The following is a 23,560-nucleotide window of genomic DNA, read 5'->3' as shown; positions in this document are numbered from 1 at the left end:
CTTCAACTGCCAGCACCTGGGCTGTCTTGCTGAGACCCCTGACTTGCCAAATGGTGCCACTTTCAGTGAGAATCCACGCACCAGAGCTGATCTGCAGACAAATCAATGTAGCACCCGCCTCACATCTGTAAAATCGATGCAGCACCTGCCTTGCAGCTGCAGAAATCGACGCATCGCCAGCTCAGTGTGACTTTATCATTATCGTGCGTTTGGATTTTCCACGCATCGTTCCAGGGTGCCAAAAACTTTGACACCCTGCATGGACCCGAGGCTGCCTGTCCGGAAATCGATGCATCCCTTCCCTGCGAGGAAAGGACTGGCTCATTGCTTACCCGGCGGGAAAACAATTGACGAACATCACTTGCGAATAAGGAATCCACATATTGATTGCTTGTCTGCACCCTCGCCCCTGCAGCTTTATTTTTGGTGCATACCAGGTACCTTATGCTAAAACAACACATGCATTGATTCCTATTGATTTTTTTTTTTTTTTTTTTTTTTTTTTTTTCTTTTACTTTAAAACGTGATATCTTCACTTGTGTATGTTGGATTTTTGTAATTTTGGTCTTGTTTGATTTGGATAAATATTGGCTATTGTTCTAAACTGGTGTGGAGTCCGTTGGTGGTGTTCTAACTGTGTTACTGTAAGTGTTTGTGCAAATGTTTTACACATTGTCTCTGAGATACGCCTGACTGCTTGTGCCAAGCTACCAACGGGGTAGGGGAGTGAGCAGGGGTTATCTTAGGTGTGTGACTCCCAAGCCTGACTAGAGCAAGTATCCCTACTTGGACAGGGTGCAAACTGACTACCAGCTAGGGACCCCATTTCTAACATTGTGATAAGCTGGGAGGATGGATAGGACTTACATTTGTACTTGACATACAGTGATTGGTGTACACTACTGTTTTATTGCAGACCATTTCACAACCATGTGCTGTTTTTCTCTTGGATTTTTTTTTACATTATATTTTGTTTCCTTTTTGGAATCTCTCTGCCTCTTGAAATTTTTCACCTTTTGGTGAGCCTTATCCACAAGCATGTCTCTGTCTGCGGCACCATCAACAGTTGCTATAAATGTGGTGTTTGAGCTGGAGAAGTTGGATGCCTATAATGTGTCTCCGCTCAAGCAGTTTTGTAAATAACTCAAGTGTCCAATCAAAGCTCCCCCAGAAGGGAGGAGTTGCAAAAGGTTGGCAGCAAAATAGGCTGAGGAGCACACAATGGAGAATGTCGCTGTGGATGAGGAGGTGCAGAGCATACATGATGTTAACCAGGACCTGACTGAAGGGATGGCCTCCAGGGCAGTCAGCAGTGTTTCTTCTGAGGGTTGAGCATAGAGGAACTGAGGGACAGACCAGCAGAAAGAAAGCATCATTTGGAGCTTGAGAAGCTCAGGCTGGAATTGGCCAAAATGGAGACAGAGACAGAAGCAAAGAAAATGCCATTGGCAATTGAGGAGAGAAAGCTGTTGTTAGCTCATCAGCTGAGCTTGAGAGAGTTGGATCAAAGGAGCAAGTCCAGCACGGATGGCGGCAGCAATACCCCAGTGCAATCTGAAAGGAGGTTGCACATTCCCAAAGATCTAGTGAAGGATTATAAGAGGGAGGATGACATGTAATTGTGGTTCAAGGGGTATGAGTCAGCTCTCCACATGAATATGGTCCCTGAGGTACACTGGGGGGCAGGTTTGTGGAAGCAGTTTGAGGTTGAATGTTGGGACACCTTGACAGCCCTAGGGGATCCTCAGGGGCTCACCTACTCTACCATAAATAATGCCCTGCTTACTAGGTATGGTCTCACTCCAGAGCAGTACAAGGAAAAGTTTTAGGTCTTCCAAGAAGGGGGAATTCTTTAACTTGGTTGAAATGTCTTGATTCTTTTTGCAGAGCACTGGATGGGTGGGTGAAGGGCAGTAAGGTAACAACTTATGAGGAACTGTACAATTTGATTGCATGGGAGCACTTGTATAAACTTTGTTTTCCAGAGCTGCGCCAGAGGGCAGGCATGTGGATACTGTGAAGACCAGGCTTGTGTTTACAGCAGAGGCCAGGCTTTTTGATACTCCAGTGGCCAGGCACAGGGATACCGTATAGGGTGGGTGCATGTACAGTGTAGAGTTTAAGTCCATGCAATGAACAGTGCAGCGATCAGATTCAGGCATACTGCAAAAGGTTAGAAACACAGCAGTTGCATAGTTGTTTAAAGAACACCACTTCAGGTTTACTGAAGGCAAACCATAGCCGTTTGACTTATGTACAGCAAGTGAATGCACAGACAGCCCTCTGGGGAAGAAGCATTTGAAATGTCTTACGATGCAGAAGTGCGGGTGTAGCTCCCACCATGAATTGAAGGAGTAAGAGATGGTGGTCCTATCAGTAGGTACGAGAATCCACTTCCTGCATGATGCCTCAGAATATGTATGGGAAAACTGATACAACGTTTTTTGGGTAATATAGTTCAAATTGGTGTTCTGAAAGCTAAACTTGATATGAATTCTATATTTGAATTCTGTTCAGTTTGGCTGTTACATTTATATGGACCTGTACAGCAGTTGTACCTTAAGTTGACGTTGTAACAAAACAAGATAACTTCTAGTGAAGAGAAACTACCATTCACAAGTTAACTTTGAATAAGGCTCCCTCACATTATCTTGCTCATGACTCTAATCTTTGAAGAACAGTGCGTGTGAGAATTTATTCTGAACTAAACATCACTTAGGTTATGCCCACGTGGTTTTAACTAAAACACCTCTGGTTTGTTGGGATTCAGCTAGAGAATAGGCTTTGATGGGTCATTATGAAATGAGCAGAATCCTCTGCCAATGAGTAAGAATGCATGGTGGAAGAACTTGTCCAGTGAGTTAATAAACACTGATTACTTATCACAATTACTCTCAAGAGATGCATCTTCTTTTGCCTAGGAAGAATACAACAAACGTAACTTCACTGAAGTGGCAACTCCCAACATCTACAACAGCAAACTCTGGGAAACCTCAGGCCATTGGCAGCATTACAGTGAGAACATGTTTTCCTTTGAGGTGGAGAAGGAGACTTTTGCCCTTAAACCTATGAACTGCCCAGGACATTGGTAAGTATAGTTACTAACCATGAAAACACACGCTGCTATTGCCAGCGTTCTGTTCACAGAAAATGTAGGTAGGTTTACTGGATGCCCAGTAGATCATCAAAATCAAATTTTGTTGTCTGAGTGGAGTAGCACTACCGGGAGGTCTTCATAGTTTGCCAACGCCGTTTCCATGATTGGGCAAAAAAGCCAAATGTGAAAGTGTGCCCAGGACTATTAAACCAACATATGATGATGATATTACCCTGAATGACTGTGTCATTTACTTTGTTTCTGCCTTCGGAGGGGCTTTTTTTGCAAATAGTTATTAGATTGGCAAAGGTACCCAAAACCCCTTCCATTAATCGTGGCACACCAGTGGCATGCACATATTCGGTATGGGAAGCTGGTCATCGTTTATGGCATTTCCATGGGTTCAAATAAAGGCTCATAGACCGCAATAAACCGTTGTCGAGCTCAAAGGGAGAAAGTGACAATTTTTGGGAGGGAACTTTTTTCACTGAATGTAGTTCACTTGTGCTAATCTGAGTCCAAATTATTTTAATGGATTGTTAATCTAGTACAACACACATCTACTCTAGATTTCTGGGGACTTAATGCTTTCTGCAATAACGGTTTGTGAAACAGCAATTATCTTGCTGAATTGTGCTGACATAGACTGTCCAAATGGAGTAAACATTTAAGAACCCATAGGTACCATGCTTGAACATTTTCTGCACAAAGTTACCCTATATCCATTGCTCGGGTGGATGGTACATCTTCGTAGTGGACATATTCAGCTCGCCGAACATCACTCTGTTGGGCATGGGTGGAACCATAGGCTTTCATTTGCTGGGTTTATGACCTTATAGTTGATACACAGTTGTGATAAATAAAAACATAAATAAAAAAAAATCTCAGCTTATGAATACTTAGGCTTCCAGCTATGAATATCAAACTTCTAGATAGCTATGTATCACCATAAATGTATTCTACTCCTATGACTGACTGTATCAATGTCTATTCGATTGTAGTTTAATGTTTGCCCATCGGCCACGATCGTGGCGGGAAATGCCAATCCGATATGCTGACTTTGGTGTTTTGCATCGGAATGAGCTGTCTGGAACGTTAAGTGGATTGACTCGGGTTCGACGCTTCCAACAGGATGATGCTCATATTTTCTGCACAATGGATCAGGTACTGCTAATGATGGCTGCATATCATGTGTCTGTTTTCACTGTCATTTAGGTAGGAAATTAATAAAAATAGCAGTCACCAGTAATTTCGTGTTTGAGATTATAGGATGTTCTTATTTTATGCCATTCACAAATAAATTGTTCATATCTCATTACATCTGCTCAGGGTAAGCTTTTTGGGTCACGATAGATAGTGTTAGGAAAATTCCCTATTGTTTTGTTTCCCACATTTTAAATCTTGAGCAGTAAAGCATTCGCTGCTCATGATATTGGTAGATATTTCACCATTCTGAGAGGGTGAAAATCATGAAGCACTCAACAACGAGTAGTGTAATCAGTTTGCCCCTCATTCTGAGATCTGATGTTTTAGCCGGATCAAAAAATGGCCAGAGGAATATCTTTGCTGCATCTTTGTAGTTTTATCCTGTTCAGTTTTTTCACACAGTTTTGAGTTTCCTAAGTCTAGAACGGGGATAACAATATTTTGATTTTAGTGATGGATAAATTGTCCATTTTCACTTTGGAACCTTTTTACACCATGAAGATGCTTTGAGGCAATACCTGCACTTTTTGTGCAGGGAAAACCCCCTGGTCCATGTGCAGTTTGTGCTCTTGTGCGATCAGAGCTTGCGCTCAATTGGTTTGTGCAGTGGAAATTTGAATGAGCCCAACACAATCTTGCCTTTGCAAACGTTTTTAACAGATTTATTATGATGAATGGCTGGAACACTTAAATAATTGGTTTCATGCTGCTAATTACTTCACTCCAGCAAACACGGTCATTGTCTTCTACTCTTAAAAAAAAAATAAGTGTATTCCTTTCCGGGTTCAGGCTGGAGCTTCTTCTCCAAAGTAGTTGGTATTTTGCTTTTGGCCGTTGTGAGTAGCCTCACTCATATGTGCTTCTACTTCATGTTTCAGATCGGAGACGAAATTAAAGGCTGCTTACAGTTCTTGCAGTCCGTTTATGCTGTATTTGGGTTTACTTTTCAATTACACCTTTCTACGAGACCTGAAAATTTTCTAGGAGAAATTGAGATCTGGAATCAAGCGGAAAAGGTACTGGCAAGAATGTTTTATTTTTTTTATTGTTATTTTTTGTGCAAAAGCCGTCTTACATCTTTTGTTCATCATTTACAACTACACCAAGAAAGAAACAAGCCAATGTCACAAACATTAACAGGCAGGATAAGAGAGACTGACATGAACAGACAGTGATAGACTCTAAATTCCCCCCCCCCCTTTTAGAGACCTTGGCCGGTGTATAATACAGGTTAAATAGCATCTTATAATGTTGGGTCTTTAAGCTAGCCATGGAAAATGTCTTTTCTGCCATCTACAGTGATTCTTCCCCCCATGCTCCTTCCTGACCAAATCGCATACCCCACTTTTCATTCTGGAGAGCAAACATGCTGCGTGTCTATTTATAAGTTAGAGTGCTCCTATCCTGTCCCTACGCCAAATAACTTCAATCATCGGGATTTTATCTACAGAGGGGAGTTCCTTTTTACGAAATCCTCGATTTGCAAAAACTTTTTAAAAAAATGCTTCCAGAAGAGCATAATGAGTCTGTAATTCCATAAAGGATTTAGGCAGGGTGTTAGAATATAAATCCCAACCTTGATTATCCTACGCTGTCTCCGAATATCCAAAATCGGGCCTTGAAAAACCAAAGGGGGAAGTATCTGTGCAGAAATTGGAGTATAAAAATTAAACCTTCCAACCTAAATCCGCCTTTGTAGCTGGGCCCATACTGTATATGCTCCTCCCAAGACCTTAACTCGTGTTCTTTTGAAATAACTAATTCCTTACATCTTGCAAACCAGCCTTTAGCTTCCGAGCAGGCAGGGGTGAACAGGGGCAACCCTGCCTGGTACCTCTAGAGATGGAGATTACATCTGATTCTATCCCTCCTAACCATACCCCGGCTTTAGGGGACTTGTACATGGCTTTAATAGCTGTTACTAAAACCTTCCCTAAACCCCTTCCATCTCAAAGTCTCCCATGAAAACGCCCAGGAGACTTTGATCAAATGCCTTCTTGGCATCCAGCAATATCAAACCAAGAGGTGTTTGACATACTTCTGCCAGATCAAACAGAGAAATAACTCTTCTAATGTGGTCAACTGTGCCTCTGCCTGGAATCAACCCGTGCTGTCTGCTACATACCAATGGGGAGATAACCCTTGCCACCCTGCTAGCTAGGATCTTAGCGTATATTTTCCCATCACAATTCAGCAATGAAATTGGTCTGTACGATCCGGGGACCAAGAGGGCTTATCCTTTTTCTTAAAAACTACCATAGTGGCTGCTTCCCAAGACGGTGGAGGCTGGCCCTGCTGAGCCGTTAGGAAAGTTAATAACATATCATTCTTCAATTCTTGGAAAAATGCCTTGTAGAACTTGAGTAGCAGGGCATCGGGCCGCGGGGCGTTACCTGTGGCCAAAGAGCTCATAGCTTCGTACATTTCTTCTAACGAGATTTGGGTCTTTAATAGGTTTTGCTCTCCTTGACTAATCCTAGCTGATTTTAGCCCCCCTAGAAATTCCACAGAATCTCTATAGTTGCCAGCTGCTTGTTCTTGAGTGCGGGAGTATAACTCCTCGGAAAAATCTCTGAAAACTTAAAATCTCCTCTAGTTTTTCCAGCAAACATCCATAAGAATCTTTAATAGCTACCACACTTTGCCTTATCCATCTAACCAAAACCTTTCCAGTAGATTCACCATATTCATAGTGTTCAGCTTTGAACATCTGATATTTAACTGCCGCAGCATTGCTGAGATGCTGATTAGCCTTAGCTTTCAGCACTGATATCTCAGCCTGAGTTGTGGTAGCTTCTTTCCCTTTCCTTAAGCAATGGATCAGTTTACCCTCAGCCTGCCTAAACTGTTGATGCAGGCTAGTGACTTCTGACTCCCTCACCTTCTGCAGGTGTAAGCTGAAACTCAGTGTCTCTCCTCTGACCCCTGCCTTTAACGCATTCTTGTGAGGCGGTGTCTCTGTTGACCTCTAAAAATTGCTTTAGCCAAATACGCATGTGATCTAAATAAGAAGGATCGGTTAATAGCTTTTTGTCAAATGTCCAAGTGCGATGGGGCCTGGAGAGTCAAGTTGCCGGTACAACCAAGGTTAAAAGATTATGGTCAGATAAGATTCTGGGGGAGAGTTCTATCTCTGCTTCAGAGGTTAAGGCTGCAGTGGTAAAAAAGTAATCAAGGCAAACTAGTTTATTATGAGGGGATGAGTAGTATGTATAGCCGGGATCTGATTTTCCCAGACATCAATAAGGGCATAATCCTTTATCAGCCTCTTTAATGCCCTAAACACCTTAAGTTTGCGGCCTTGATAGCTATCAGAGCCAGTTAGATCCTTGTTAACCTCAAGATGAATATTGAGATCACCACAGATTACTAAAGGAGATGGCCATGTAGCTAATTCCAGTTTTAAAGCCTCAAGTGTTTCAGCCTTGTCCAAATTTGATCCATAAAGAGTGACGAGTGAAGTCACCCCCACACCCTCAACATTACATTCTAGAATGACCCAACATTCCCCTTATCTGCCAGGACACGACCTGGAGTACAAGCCATAATTGCCACTCCTTGTGTTGTCACTGTCTGTTGTGTGCAGGCTAGAAGTGTCACCCCTAGCTCTTTCAATGCCTCCTGCCTACCCCAGGGGATGTGAGTATCTTGAATACAGACAATATCTGGCTGTAATGATTTTAGGTCCACTGCCAACTTCCTTCTTTTTTGGGGGTTATTCAGACCGTATATATTGATAGAGCATATTCTCACCTTATGCCTTATGAATGCTTCTGGCTATCCGTTGGCACCAATGCCTTTATATTTACTCTGCTTTTCCCGGGGATTTATCATCCATTGACTTTTGCTAGATATTCTTCCTTGGCTCATGAGGGGCATACCTTGCACATACACACACATTTGCCTTTGCCATTTCTTAACCCAAGCTCCCCCCGTGTCTCCCTTCTCACCTCGAACTCCCTCCATACCCTGCACCCTCTCTCTACCACAACCCCTCCCCAACATCTGCCCCACTGCAAATGCTACTAGCATCCCTAACCACCTCATAGAGGATACAGGACTGAGCAGTCCCATTCCACAAATGAGTTTGTGCTCCCTTCCCTCAGTCAGACCCCATATCCTATATCTAATAGGTAACAAAACAATATAAGGCTAACCAACAGACCCCTTGCCCCCCAAAAAGCACCATATTCTAATATCTAAGTTCATGTGAAAGAGAAGACTAAGCCCGGATGACCCCCATCGTTCATCACGGCTGCTTACTATTGGAGCTAGTCCAGGTAGTCCTTGGCCTTCACTTCAGGAAAAGAAATAGTGAGTTCTGTCATTAGCAACCACCTTCAATTTGTCAGGATACATCAAGAAGACCTGAGCCCCTTTATTCTGTAAGAGCAGGATTGGTTGATGGAGTCTCTATCTTTTCTCTACGGTTTCATGGCAAAAATCAGGTCTAACAAAAAAGTCACACCCTCTGGCGGTACTTTTACGATCTGGACGGGCAGGATCATACAAAACTTCTCTTGATTGAAAATTATGGAGCCAGATCAATATAGCCCTGGGCTTTGCACCTCCTGCTTCTGATTTGGTTTTGATTTTGAAGGCAAATTGGTGAGCCCTCTGTATTTCTCTCTCCGAACCCCACTGAGCTAGATCTGGAAAGCCTTCCTTAAACAGATTCACAATAAATCTGCGAGGGTCTGCTCCCTCCACCCCTTTCAGAACAACCAACACTTGAAGGTTATTTTGTCCAAGTCTGTCCTCAAGATCCGCCAGTTTCCATTGAGTATCGTCTAACTGGGCTTTCATCTAGTCACCAGTCTCTCCTTGTATGACAGTGTCACCCTCCAGTTTAGAGAATCGAGACTCTGTCTCCCTCTTGCGTGGAGCGAATTCAGAGCATGTTTTTGCTACCCGGTGAATGGCCCTCTGCATTTTGCGGCAGGCTAGCTGAGATCTGCCATTTTTTAGCCTTTGTCTCCTCTCGATGCTCCATAATACTCTGATGTATTGTTTCCAGGGAGATTGACCCTGCGGTACTACAGAACTAGAGAGAGTATTAGAGCCATCAAAGGTGAGGGGGAGTTAGCAGAATAGTCCCAGTGCAGATCTTTAGGTGTTGTAAATGTTTGTTGGCAGCTAGGTGGGCCCTGGTGAAGGCTTCTCTTTTTTTTCCTTTTTCCTGACAGTAGCGGTCTACTGTAGCCGCCCTCAAGGACAGTAGCCATTTGCTACTGCCCCCCAGACCTAAACACCCCCCTAAATTTAGTATTAAAGGGCGACCCTGAACCCAGGAAATCAGATTCCTGCAACCTGAAGAAAAAAGGACTGCTGACTTGAAAGCCCTGCAGAGACAACGGAGACACCAACTGACTTGGCCCCAGCCCTACCGGCCTGTCTCCAGACTCAAAGACTGCACAGCGGCGCATCCGACGGGGATCAGTGACCTCTGAGGACTCACAGGACTGCCCTGAACCTAAAGGACCAAGAAACTCCCGAGAACAGCATCACTGTTCAGAACCTGCAACTTTTAAAGAGATTCTCCCTTCCCGCCGGAAGCGTGAGACTTCACACTCTGCACCAACACCCCCGGCTCGAGTTCAGGAGAACCAGCACTGTAGAGAGGACTCCCAGGCAGCTCCAATGAGGTGGACACCCTGAGTCGACCCCCCCCCCGCACCCACAAAGAGATGCCTGCAGAGAGGATCCAGAGGCTCCCCCTGACCGTGACTGCCTGGTAACAAAGGAACCCGACGCCTGGACCAAGCACTCCACCTGCAGCCCCAAGGACCAAGAGGAACCACCTACCAGTGCAGGAGTGACCAGCAGGCGGCCTTCATCCTAGCCCAGTCGGTGGCTGGCCCGAGAAGCCCCCCTGTGCCCTGCCTGCATCGCCTAAGTGACCCCCGGTTCCCTCCATTGCTTTCAATAGCAAACCCGATGCCTATTTGTCCACTGCACCCTGCCGCCCCTGTGCCGCTGAGGGTGTGTTTTGTGGACTTGTGTCCCCCCTCCAAGTTCTCTATAAAAAAAACCTGGTCTGCTCCCCAAGGTAGCAGACTAGGACCGGAGCACCCCTGTTCTTCATAGGCGCCTATGTGTTTTGGGCCCTCCTTTGACCACTGCACCTGTCCGGCCCTGTGTCGCTGGTGCTGTGGCTTTGGGGTTGCCTTGAACCCCCAACGGTGGGCTGCCTATGCCCAGGAGACTGATTGTGTAAACTCTTTACTTACCTAAGAAACTTAACCAAACTTACCTCCCCCAGGAACTGTTGATTTTTGCAGTGTGACCACTTTTAAAATAGCTTATTGCCATTTTAACCTAAACTGTGTGTACTTCTATTTTAAATCAAAGTTCTCTACTTACCTGTGTGAAGCACCTTGCATTTTATGTACTTACCATAACTCTTAAATCTTGTGGTTCTAAAATAAATTAAGAAAATATATTTTTCTATATAAAAACCTATTAGCTGGAGTTAAGTCTTTGAGTGTGTGTTCCTCATTTATTGCCTGTCTGTGTACAACAAATGCTTAACACTGCCCTCTGATAAGCCTACTGCTCGACCACACTACCACAAAATAGAGCATTAGTATTGTCTAATTTTACCACTACCAACCTCTAAGGGGAACCCTTGGACTCTGTCCACACTATCTCTCACTTTGAGATAGTATAAACAGAGCCAACTTCCTAAAATAATACTTATAGCAGCTTTCAGTCACCCCTCGTCACCCATTGGTCTGTTACTGTTAAATTCACATATTTATTCTACTCCACTATATAGCATGCAATATGGGGCAGCAGATCTGTCAACTTCATCTGTTGGCTAATGTCACTATGATTGATGGTAATTTACCCTTTCACGAGGGGGACATACACACACAAAGAAGTACCAGGGACTATGACTGCAATGTGTGCTTTTTGAGACTATTTATGTTTGAGGCATGTGTGGCTGTAGATACACTTGCTGTGCAAACTCCGTCTAGTGTTGAGCCCGTCTGTGTGCACATTGCTGGTAATGCGCATGGTCATCAACTCCATTGTTAGATTTGTTTTCTTTCCGCCGTCAGTTTTGGACGAATGCTCCTGTGCTCCAGTTTGAAACAGTTGCACTGCTTTTTTTCGGTCCGCAGGGGTTACTTCCCTCCATTTGTATTGTAATTGATCACGTCTCCTTTTCCTTCTTTGTCTTGAATTGACGTTCGTGACTTTACTTGAGAGAGGGTTAGGTCTACCACTGCCCCTCCAGTGTTTCCCCCTTCTGCACCTACTCCTGTCTCTTGGTCACTTCTCTCCACCATGCCTCTGCAATGATGGAACAGACGCCATTCTGCTATTGTCCTCACTGCCACGCATAGATCCTCGCACCATTCTCCATCATTTCTGCAATTTGTGTCTTTCGTCTGGGCACAATAAGGCTGTTTGCGACGCATGCTGCTCCTTCTGCTCCACAAAGACCCTTAGAAGACCATCTGGATCGGTGTCTGGAGATGTCAAGTAGGAACAGAGATGACACCCCTGTCCTGCTCGGCCCAGAGGACTTTGAGGAGGAGCCCCATCCATAGTCATTGGCCGAAGAATTTATTTACCCCGAGCACAGCTAAGGCTCTGAGTTTGAGATATTGGACCTTCTACCAACTCAGCAGTCAGTGAGCACCTTGCCATCTTCCCCTCACCACCACTCTCAGGCAGAGCAGCCCACTTCCAAGGGACATCCAAGCACTTTGGAATGCCAGAGACAAGCCCCTGGGCCACCACCTCTTAGGGTGTACCGCCTAGATCCGGCTCAGAACTGAGAAATCAGTGAGACCGGCCACTTCGCGCCAGCCACGCCAACCCGACTGTTGCCGCTGAAACCTAAGCCACCTTCACAGCCGAAATCCTCAGCATGAACCAGCAAGTATGAGCTTGTCTCTGATACTGTGGAACAAACTCTTCACAAACTTCAAGAGCAGATCAGTGCTTGGCAAGGACACTCGTTATCCTTCCCACATGGTCCGGATTCTCACCAGTCCTTCGACATCTGCATCAGCTCAAGCCTCCAAAACTTAGTTGTCCTTCAAGGAGGCCTTGGACATTCCAACCCCACAGAAGCAGAGTAAGAAGGCAGAGAAGGATACTATCTCCTTACCCTTCACATACACATCACCACACCCTCTTTCTCAATCTTCACCTTCCCTGCCTGCTTCTCCAGGGGACCCCCTTGACATTACACCTCAGAGGTCACCTCATTCTGACACAAGTGGTCATGAAGAGGGAGGGCACGTTTGGCATTCCACAGGGCGACCCATGGGACTTCTACAGTGCTGACCCACCTGGGGATACAGACCCCAAAATACACCCTGCCCACCCCTCCCCGTCGCATGATTCTACGTCCTATCAGGAACTTATTGGTAGGGATCCCCCCTTCCATAGGTTCGACCTACACACAGAGCGTTTGGAAGGCGACTTCTTATTTGAAACCCTCTCCTCCACCCACCTTTCTACCCAATACCTTCCAATGCTGAAAGGCATGCTCTGCCACACAACTGACATATTTCAAGACCTCGTCTACACTAGGGTCATAACTCCTAGGGTGGGAAAAAGTACAAGGCCTCTCCTACTGCCCCCATTTACATTTGTTGGCAGCTCTCACCCGACTCCCTGGTTGACACCACAGCCTAACTCTCACACTAGTAGTGATGCCTCGCCACCAAACAAGGAGAGTAAGCATAAAGTAAGCTTAAAGAGAATGCAGGGAAGTGGGGTAGACACAACAATCATCCAAACATTGGTACATTGCTATTTCCATTGGGCTACTCTCCAGTTATGCTTGTGCCCACTGGGACTAAATGGAGGAGTTCCTCCAGCATCTCCCTGAGGAACCCTCGGCAAGAGGTTACAAGATTGTTTCTAAGGGGAAGCAGATCTCTAGCACCACTATCCACTGTACACTAGATGCCATGGACACAGTCGCCAGAGGAGTGAACTACAGTCTCCTCCTGCACAGGAAGGCCTGACTCCATGTTTCCAGCTTCAAGATGAAGGTTCATCAGACCTGCTCTGCTTCACATGCTGTTTGATGGTCAACATCCATTCGGTCCACAGGTAGACCAAACATTAGAAGAAATTTAAAACGATACAGAGATGGCAAAGGCTATGGGTGCACTTCAAACGCTGGCACCTTATTTCTTCTTCCGTCGCAAACCCTACTATGGAGGCTCAAAGTCTACCTCCCCTGATGCCTCCACATCCTACCACCATCCACAGGCCCAGCAACCACTCCCAGAGGCTACTTCAGTGGATCCTACAGAGGCAACAATTCTAAACGTAGAGGTAAAGGTTGCCCCCCCCCCCCCCCCCCCCCCCACGCCCAAAGGAGCTGCTGCTACCATCAAACCCTGACTTGCCTTCAGGACATGTCCCTCAGGCCAGTTCTAGACCTCAGGCCCCTCAACAAATGCATCCTTTCAGAGCACTTTCATATGGTTACTCTTCAGGATGTTATTTCACTTATGCAACAAGGCGACTTCATGACCGCTTTCAGCCTGAAAGATGCCTATTTCCACATACCACTACACCTGGTGCATCGCTGATTATCTCCGATTTGTGGTCAGAGGAAAGCATTAGCAGTTCAAAGTGCTCCCTTTCAAGTACCACTGCACCCATTGTCTTCATTAAGTGTTTTGCTGTGATGGGTGCTCATTTGCTCAGACATGGCATTCATTTTTTTCCCTTTTTGGATGACTGGCTGATCAAAAGCGCTACCCACCAGCAGTGCCCGAACACACTCTGATTACAATAAACCTCCTACACGACCTAGACTTTACCATCAACATCACCATATCTCACCTGCAACCACTCCAGATCCAATCCTACCTTGGGGCATATCTCAACTCCCAGGTTGGCATGGCCTGTCCAAAACTAGCCAGGATCCAGTCCTTTCAAGTACTAATCCCTCTTTTTTAACTATACCACCAGGTCTCAGTCAGGACAGTCCTGCGCCTACTTGGCATGATGACCTCCTGCATTGCTACAGTACTCCATGACAGCCTGCACATGCTTTCATTGCAGGAATGCCTTGTGCAACAGTGGTCTCAAGTGGAGGGTCATTGCTCTGATTTGGTTTTGATTGGGTGTCACACTTGCCACTATCTGCAGTGGTGGAACACCAACAACCTGTTGCAGGGGCAGCCTTTTCTCGACCCAGTTCCACAGAGGATCATTACAACAGATGCCTCCCTTGTGAGGTGGGATGCCACTTACAGGATCTGACTCTGTATGGCGAGTAGGAAACCAAACACCAGGGCCTCCACATGAGCTACCTGGAACGTCTAGTCGCTCACCTAGCGTTTAAAGCATTCCCACCTCACCTGATTGACAAGGTTGTTCTTGCCCGGATGAACAACATGACAGCCATGTGTTACCTTCAGAAACAGGGAGGTACCCGGTTTCCCCGAATCGCACAGTTAGCCCAGAGTATTTGGACGTGGACTCCAGTAACAGACAGCTAATTTGCCGACCTCCACAGCATGATGCAGAAACAAGTCTATGAATGGAAACTCCACCAACAAGTCTTCTACCAGTACCTCCGGTGTTGGAGCTTTCTAGAAATAGACCTTTTTGCCACAGCAGAGAACGCCCAATGCCTATACTTGGCCTCCAGGTTCCCACTATTTAAAGGCAATGCACCATGAATCAGTTGGTTGGGGATATTTGCCTATGCTTTTCCGCCTCTCCCTTTGTGGTTCGAAGGTTCCGGCAGACATATCTCACCCTCATCCTATTGACTCCCACATGCGCCCACCAGCCTTGGTTCACAACTCTGCTTGAACTCTCTCTGGTTCTGCACAAGAGGCTCCCCAACATGCTGGACCGTCTCACGTAGGACCATGAAGAAATCTGACATATGATCTCTCAACCTTGCAATCTGCCTCCTTAGGTCATAGAAACTTGATACCTTCATTTTCCATCTAGAATGCATGAGCATTCTCAGAGAAGCGCGCAGACCTACCACCCAGGCATGCTGTGCAGCCAATTGGAATTGGTTTGTCAACTTTTGTCATTCAAAATATATTGCTCCCTTTAAGGCCACGGTGCAGGACACTGTCTGCTATCTGCTTCATTTGCAGAGTTCAGGCATAGCCTTCACCTCCGTATGGGTACACTCAGCTGCGTTGGCTGCGTACCTTCAGACTAGCCAACACATTTCTCTGTTCAGAATTCCAGTCATTAAAGCTTTTATGGAAGGGGTCAAAAAGGTCATTCCTCCTCAGGTCCCATCAGCTCTGACATGGAATCTCATGGCTCCTCCGTTTGAGGTAAGGGGAGCAAGCACAGTATTCACTATGATGAATAAATGCAGGATTGCATGACCGGAGTTACTGTGCATCAGTGTCTACAGAGGAGAAGATAAAGAAGCATCTTCTACCCTTCTTATTTGTCTTGTAAGGAGACACTAGCCCTAAGAAAGCAGTCTGTTGCATATGACATGTAATTACATCAATCAAGACAGCAGATGTTGATTTATATGCGAGGATATGATGCCTTAATACTTAAGTAATAGTGGTACATTTACTATCCTAATGGTCTTTTAGTATAACTCTGTAGGACTTAAACATATATGTTGTGTGCATAACTCCATGTTGATTAGCAGCTTTTCCCTTCTAATCCAAGCCCAGTAACTGTTCACTAGTCAGTTCGCCCAACACCGTCATGTCATCCACCCAGCACTGCAACATGTTGCCATTCCATAGATGCTTGGCAACAACAGGATCCAACCAAAACTGTTTATTTTCTGATCTCTACTATGAGATGTGGATGACACTCTGTACACACATTTGAGCTATGCTCATCCCAAAGTGTTTTTCCTGGCCATAAGCTAGCAAACAACCCAACCACATGGGCTGTAGTAAGGTGAAAGGTTTCCATAAATCAACAGATCAAGAACAAATGTAGGGTAGGATTTTCCTGACTAATATGTCTTTGATATTTGGTGTTTTTATATACTTTCTATTTTTGTTCACCTTTATGTTATACAATTTTTACATTGTACTAGAGGTTAGGGTATAAAACCCCCAATAAGATATTCTATCATTTTGGTGAGGGTACTGACTTGGGAAGCATCTGGGAATCCACTCATTGGCTCCATCCCACAGAGTGCTTGTTGGTATACCCACACTGATCTAACAGATGTATTGCCTTTACTCAGGCCATGCTCAAGATTTGACCTACTCTGCATTCTGTTATGCCTCGACCTCCATCAGCCAAACTCAAAGCAGTCACAGTGCTTATCTGGCGACGAAGCAACCTTTTTTAATCCATCAAAAAACTTGCTGTTTTTTTAACAGCAGCATATGGCTGCAACTGGTCATGGCTGGCAAGCCGTTTTGCTTTAGGTCAGAGAGAATGTTGAGGCTTCTTTTGATGATGGACCTCAAAAGAGCCACACACTTGTGACAAGAGTGGGGCAGATAATGTTTTCTCACATTAAATTGATGAGGGTCTTTACATAGATTTTCAAAATGCCAGTGCTCTGGCACATCCTCTCAACTTGAAATGGAGTGTCCTGCTGACGCTCCTACTGAGGAGGTTTTGTCTCTTGCAGTTTTGCAGATCCGCAGAGCCACCAAAGTTCTGGAATTTCCGCATCTGGTTAAAGTAACCATGGTTAACCTGTTTATTGAAATTCAGCAGGAGGTTTCCTCTTCTTCTGGGTCTCCTCTGCCCTTCAATATGACTTTCTTGAACCCTGTGCTCACTGTTTGGGACTATCCCTTATCAACTCTGCTAGGCCTGTGTAACTTGGGTGGTGCAGGTTTCTTCATAGAAACAAAATAAATGCCATTGCTTTCCTCAGCACTCTTTCTGACCGAGATTACAAGTGCACTGATGCTATGAAAAAAAGGTCTTCTCTGGCAGCTTGGCGCTTTGCTCTTCCAGTGTTTCTTAAAGCATATCCCACAAATTTTTGAGGATCACGCAGCTGGCACCAAGCAGTCTTCTGGATCACTTGTGTCATTCTGTCAAACAGTTGGTGAGAGATGGTCAAACAAACATTGAGCTGGAAAAGGCGATCACTGGCAGTATTGGTAGTTGCAGGACTTTTCAACAGGCTATTAATTTCAGCTGTCTCAGCCAGTGCAGTAGTCAGAACAGTTTTTGTGCGCTTCAGGACCATGCTTCAAATCTGCTTTATTAAGCTTACAGTTGACCAGGATAGTCCAGTGTGGGATGGTGTTCTTATTGCGACATATTGATGGGACATTACTTTGGACCTATGTTTTCTCCTGATTGTGGAACATGGGTAAACCCTTCTGTTCCAAGGCCCATCTCTCCACGTCCCCTCACTGTATCTCTCTCCCTCCCCTACAGTTCCTTTCCAGTTAGTTCAGTGTCACTAAATAATAACCATATTAATTCCAAGGAGGGGGTCATTGGAACAAGCTGGACCTAAGGATTCAGAATTCCGTCCTCAGCAAGGTAAAGTTCAGGATGCTTCCTCTCGCTCAAGGTCTTATAGGTTGTGCCTTTTGACTGTCAAGATGATTACAGGCTGTATCTTCAATTAGTGCAACTACCAACTGGCAGTGCTTTTCTTAGGCAGTGATTTGCTGACTTGTATCTTCAAGTAGCATTGTTGTGGCTCACGATTGTAGACCAGGAATGCATGCAATCTGCTCTTTGGCAATTCAATCAATCAACCAATCAGAAATTTGTAAAGCGTACTACTCACCGGTGAGGGTCTCAAGGTGCTGAGGTGGGGTGGGGTAGGGGGGGGCTGCTGCTACTGCTTGAACAGCCAGGTCTTGAGAAGTTTCCTGATGGTAAGAAGGTCTTTGGTCTGACGCAGATGGGTGGGGGAGAGTGTTCCACGTCTTTGCGGCGAGGTGCAAGAATGATCTGTCGCCGGTTGTAGTTCTACAGGTGCGTGGGACGGTTGCGAGGTCGGCAGAGCAGAGATGCTGGGTCGGGGTATAGGAGGAGAGCCGTCTGAGGTTTTCTGGTCCGGTGTTGTGCAGTGCTTTGTGAGCGTGGGTGAAGAGTTTGAAGGTGATTCTCTTGTTGACTGGAAGCCAGTGCAGGTCTCTCAGATGGCCTGTGATGTGGCAGTGGCTGCGATGTCTACGATGAGGCGTGCAGAGGCATTCTGGATGCGTTGCAGCCTCTTCTGGAGTTTGGCCAAGGTTCCTGCGTAGAGGGCATTGCCATAGTCCAGTTTGCTGCTTACGAGGGCTTGGGTGACTGTTCTTCTGGTTTTGGCGGGAATCCATTTGTAGATCTTTCGGAGTAGGTGGAGGGTGTTAAAGCAGGAGGAGGAGATTGCGTTGACTTGCTGGGTCATGCATAATGAGAAATCCTAGGTTGCGTGCATGGTCGGTGGGAGTCGGAGTGGCTCAGAGAGAGGCAGGCCACCAGGAGTCATCCCATGCGGAGGGAGTGGAGACGAATATGAGGACTTCCGTCTTGTCTGAATTGAGTTTGAAGCAGCTGTTTTTCATCCATTTGGCGATGGCCTTCATTCCTTAGTGGAGGTTTGTCTTGGAGGAGTCCTTGGTGTGGGAGAGAATGAGCTGGGTATCGTCAGGGTATGAGATGATGTTGAGATTGTGTGATCGGGCTGTGTTAGTGAGCGGGTTCATGTAGACGTTGAAGAGGGTGAGGTTGAGGGACGAACCCAGGCGTACGGATTTCGGTGGCCCCTGAGTGGAATGGGGGGGAGGTGGACTCTGGGTTCTGCCGGTGTGGAAGGAGGTGACCCAGTTGAGGGCTCTGTCGCGGATTCCTGCATTGCTGAAGCGTGAGCGTAGGTTGTGGTGGCAGATGGTGTCGAACGCGGCCGAGAGGTCCAGGAGGATGAGGGCTATGGTTTCGCCATTGTCCAGTTTGGTTCTGATGTCGGTGGCGGCGATGAGGGCACTTTCGGTACTATGGTTGCTGCGGATTCCAGATTGGGAAGGGTCCAGGGTGCAGTTCTCCTCAAGGAAGTGGGTTAGTTGTCTGTTGACGACCTTCTCAATGACTTTTGCTGGGAAGTGGAGCAGGGAGATAGGCCGGAAGTTCTTGAGGTCCTTTGGGTCTGCCTTGGGTTTTTTGAGGAGGGCGTTTATCTTGGCGTGTTTCCAGCTCTCCGGGAAGGTGGCGGACTCAAAGGAGCTGTTAATGATCTTCCGTAGTTGGGGTGCGATGCTGAAGCTCGCTTTGTTGAGGATGAGGTGAGGGCAGAGGTCAGATGGTGAGCCGGAGTGGATGGTGTTCATGATTTCAATGGGGTCGTTGATGGGGGTCCAGGAGAGCAGGAGGTTGGTCAGAGGTGAATCTGTGGTGTTGGTGGTTGCCGGTGGGGTCTGGGTGCTGAAGCTGTCGTGGATGTCTGCAATCTTGCAGTGGAAGTAGGAGGCTAGGGAGTCGCAGAGGTCTTGAGATGGTGGAATGGCATTGGCGTTGGAGCTGGGGTTGGAGAATTCCTTCACGATGTTGAAGAGCTCCTTATGGCTGTGTTTGATGTTGTTGGTTCGGTCTTTGAAGGCCGTTCTCATGAGTTGGTGGTTTGTGCGGATGACATTTTTGAAGGCTGTATGGTTGTCCAGAGTTTGCTTTTGGCACCACGTTCTTTCAAGTCTGCGGCAGGTTTGCTTAGATTTGAGGAGGTCAGCGGTATACCAGAAGGCCCTTCTGTCAGTGCGTCTGTTGGAGGGATTCTTGATCGGGGCGAGAGAATTGGCACAGGTGTCGATCCACTGCCTGAAGTTGTGTGAAGCTGCGTCCGTGTCAATGGTGTTGATGGGTGGGTTCCAGGAGAGGGTTGCGATGAGTTGGTCTTCGGGGACCTTGTTCCAGTTGCGTTGGGGGATCCGTTGTGGGTGGTGGTATGTTGTGGGTTTCTTGAAGGAGAAGTGCATGCAGCGGTGATCTGTCCAGTTGAGTTCAGTGGTGTGGCTGAAGGAGACGTGATTGCTGGTGGAAAATATAGGGTTGAGTGTGTGTCCTGCGGAGTGGGTTTGTGTTGTGACGAGTTGTTTGAGGCTGAGGTTGGAGAGGTTGTCGAGCAGGGTGGTGCTGTTGTTGTCATTGGTGTTCTCGAGTTGGAAGTTTAAGTCCCCGAGTCAGTGGATGCGAGAGCGTGCCTGCTGATGACGTTGGTGATAGTCGCTGAACTGCTTTTGGGGGCCGGGCGGCCCTTAGACGAGGGTCTCTCGGAGGGTGGTGTTTGGGTCGGTGTGGATCTAGAAGAGCAGGTGTTCGGCGGTGATGAGGGTGTCTTCGGTGCTGGTCATGATCCTGAGGATGTTCTTGTGGATGATGGCGATGCCTCCTCCTGGTTTGTTGGGGCAGTCCCTGTGGGTGATCTTGTAGCAGTCCGGGATAGCTATGGCGATGTCAGGCTCTCAGGAGGGGTTCATCCAGGTCTCCGTCAGGAAGGCGACGTCTGGGTAGGCTGAGTTGAGTAGATTACATAGCTCTACTGCGTGCTTGTGGACGGAGCGGGTGTTGAGGAGGATACATCTAAGATGGTTGCATCCTGCCTTGGTGGGTGGGTGGGTCGTTGGTATGGAGGCTGGTGAAGGTGCATTTCCCGCAGGAGAAGGGTCCGCGGGTGGTCAGCGGGGAGGCTTGAAGGCAGACGGGAGAGCGTCCGGTGTTGAGGGCACGTAGGGTGGCAGCGTAGTAGTGTTGACGTGTGTGGCGGCGGTGGGTGGGAAAAGAGCCAGAGGGTTTGGCCCTGGCCGTGGTGCTGCAGGGGCAGCAACGGCGGGGGAGAGAGAGGGTGGAGAGGGAAGTGAGAGAGAGCGTAGTGAGATAGAGCGTAGTGAGAGAAAAATGGGGAAGAATGAGCACGAAGAAAAGGCGCACAAAAAGGGACAGTCAGAGGTGAGAGCAGAACGGAGGGCAATGCAGAAAATGGGAGGAGAGAAGCAGAGGGCCAAAAGGAGCACAGCAAGTGACAGACACAGAACTGAAGCAGACTGGAGGGCAGTAGAAAATAGGAGGAGAGAGGCAGAGGGCTAAAGGAGCACAGCAGGGACTGACACAGCAGTGCAACAGAATGGAAGGCAAGCAGAAAAAAAGGAAGAGAGAGGCAGAGGGCAGCCTAGTGGGAAAGCAGAGCTCGCCTACTAGACACTAGGGATGAGGCGCAGGCAGAAGCCTGTGGGTGGAGGAGGGCCTCGAACTCCTGACAAGAGTCTGGAGTTCAGAGGAGCGAGGGGTGAGGCGCTCTATTTACCAGGTGGAGCCACGGGAGGCAGAGCAGTGCACTGACCAGGTCAGTGGTATTGCGATTGACTGTTGAAAGCCGACTCGCTACAACTTGTATCGGACCCCTCGGGATGTTCAAGATGGGATTCGATGTTGCGGATCAGCACTTTCTTTCAGCCCCTTTTGTTTTACATCTTTTGGATTATCTGGCCTCCTGTATTCTGCTCGTCACAGGTGGTAGATAGCATATGCTTCAATGGTGTCTGTGTTCAGTGGGCTCAGCACTGCAGCAACACAACCTCTAAGGTGTTATTCTGATCCCTTAAAAGATCCTACAGGACATTCAGTAGTAGCTGGTATGAGAACATCTATCCTGTTGGAGACTGTTCTGTCCCTTGGCATTGATGCCCATCATTGTGACTGACACATACTTGGTTGAGGAGGAGGGTGCAGCTGGACAACTGGAGCTCCAGAGTCTGCAAAGTAAAGATGTCACATTAGTCTGCTTGAGATATCCTCAGCAAATTCTTGCCTTCAACTTTGGAGTGGGCTTCTCATGTCTTCACTGACACCACAACCGCAATATGGTATGTCAACAGATAGGACAATATGGTCTTTTGTCCCCTGTGTCTGCAGGCACTAACATTGTGGCAGTGTGCTGTTTCTCATGACGTAGTAATCTAGTGGGCTCTATCAATATGAGGGTGGACAAGCAGAGATGACATTATCCTTCTGTTTATGAATGGTGTCTCCATCTGGATGTGCCATTCCGCAGATGGTTTAATTTACTATGTGGGAGAATGCACAGTGTCCGCTGTTTTCCCTGCCTTTTCTGCAGGGAGCCCTGAGAGATGTGTGTGCTTGAGGTTGGATTTTATTCTGCATTCCCTTGATTACTTATGTTCTGAGAAACTTGAGACAGGACTAGCTGTGTGGGTGATCTTGCCCCAGTGGGACTTAAACTTGGTCCTTACTTTAATGATGGGAGTACACCAATTTACAGCTCTTGTCTGAGGCTTCTTTCAATACTTATCATCTCAGCTAGGATGGTTAGCAACCTTCATCCCTTTGTCGCTGATACAAGTGGGGCAATTCATTTCTGTGCTGGTGTTCTTCCCTTATCCACACATTCCTAAGAAAAAATGAGTTGCTACATCATGGGGGTTCATGGAGGTTCATGGAGGCATCCAAGCTTTTACATCACCAGGAACATTCATCCTGATGACCAGCTGTTCTTGATCTTTTAGACACATAAAACAGCAAGGCATCCTAGGACAGAATCATAACTAGCTGGATAGTTCTCTTCATCAAGCTGTCCTATGTCCTCCTCAAGAAGGAGCCGTCTGCAGATAAAAATGCGCATTGCACAAGGGTGAATGCTGCTTCCTTTGCTTTGTACAGGAATGTTCCTTTTGTGGACTTCTGTTGGGTTACCATGTGGGTTTTAGTGCCGTCTTTCATGAGGATACCTAGATTCCCTGGTCCATAGGGAAGGTAATTTTGCCAGATGTGTTGCAACACATTTTTGTGTAATCTGCTAAGACCCACCGCCTTTTATAAAGAATGGTTTGATTAGGAAGGATAGGACCCTGAGAGTAGAAGTATCTATCAAAAGTACAAGTTTCTTACCTTTGGTCTGTTTGTGGCACGTGTAGCTGAGAGACACATGCTGTGCATACTCCTACCAGCTAGTTGGGCTTGGACATTGTGCAACTTCTTTGTTTTCGAAGAAGACTTTGAATCACAAGGTATAGTGACTCCACCTATTATTGGCAATGCACATGGGCATTGGCTCCATTGCAATCGGCCGTTTGAACAGTGCTCCGGGTCAATTACTTTCGATGTTTGTGTAACTTGGCTTCAAACTTCTCCATACCCATAGGAAAAAAGATAATATTACCTGCAGAATCTTCAGTGACATGGGGACTTCTGACAGGCTCGATGACCGGGCTTTTCTCATTGCTCTTTTGAGGCTCTCACCCCTTGGGCCCCCAGCCACCATCTTCGCTTCTCAAGAATGTTGTCGTTGTAATGGAAAGAATCCCATTCCAGTACTGTCCATAGTGCAGACCAAATTACCCTTGG

General features: G+C 46.7%; 1 protein-coding gene across 2 annotated transcripts in view; it reads left to right on the top strand.

Annotated features, from left to right (window-relative positions):
- Positions 1 to 23,560, top strand: part of LOC138284024 (threonine--tRNA ligase 1, cytoplasmic-like) — a 221,178-nt gene that overhangs the window by 100,177 nt on the left and 97,441 nt on the right. For both annotated transcript variants that reach the window (XM_069222371.1, XM_069222372.1), the window contains exons 11-13: positions 2,922 to 3,088; positions 4,099 to 4,261; positions 5,182 to 5,319. In XM_069222371.1, the coding sequence (XP_069078472.1) occupies positions 2,922 to 3,088; positions 4,099 to 4,261; positions 5,182 to 5,319 (468 nt within the window). The remainder of the gene's footprint in view (positions 1 to 2,921; positions 3,089 to 4,098; positions 4,262 to 5,181; positions 5,320 to 23,560) is intronic.

Source organism: Pleurodeles waltl, chromosome 3_1, assembly GCF_031143425.1.
Source record: "Pleurodeles waltl isolate 20211129_DDA chromosome 3_1, aPleWal1.hap1.20221129, whole genome shotgun sequence".
Lineage (NCBI taxonomy): Eukaryota > Metazoa > Chordata > Amphibia > Caudata > Salamandridae > Pleurodeles > Pleurodeles waltl.
Note: the sequence above shows the minus strand (reverse complement) of the source record. Positions and strands in the feature narration are given on the sequence as shown.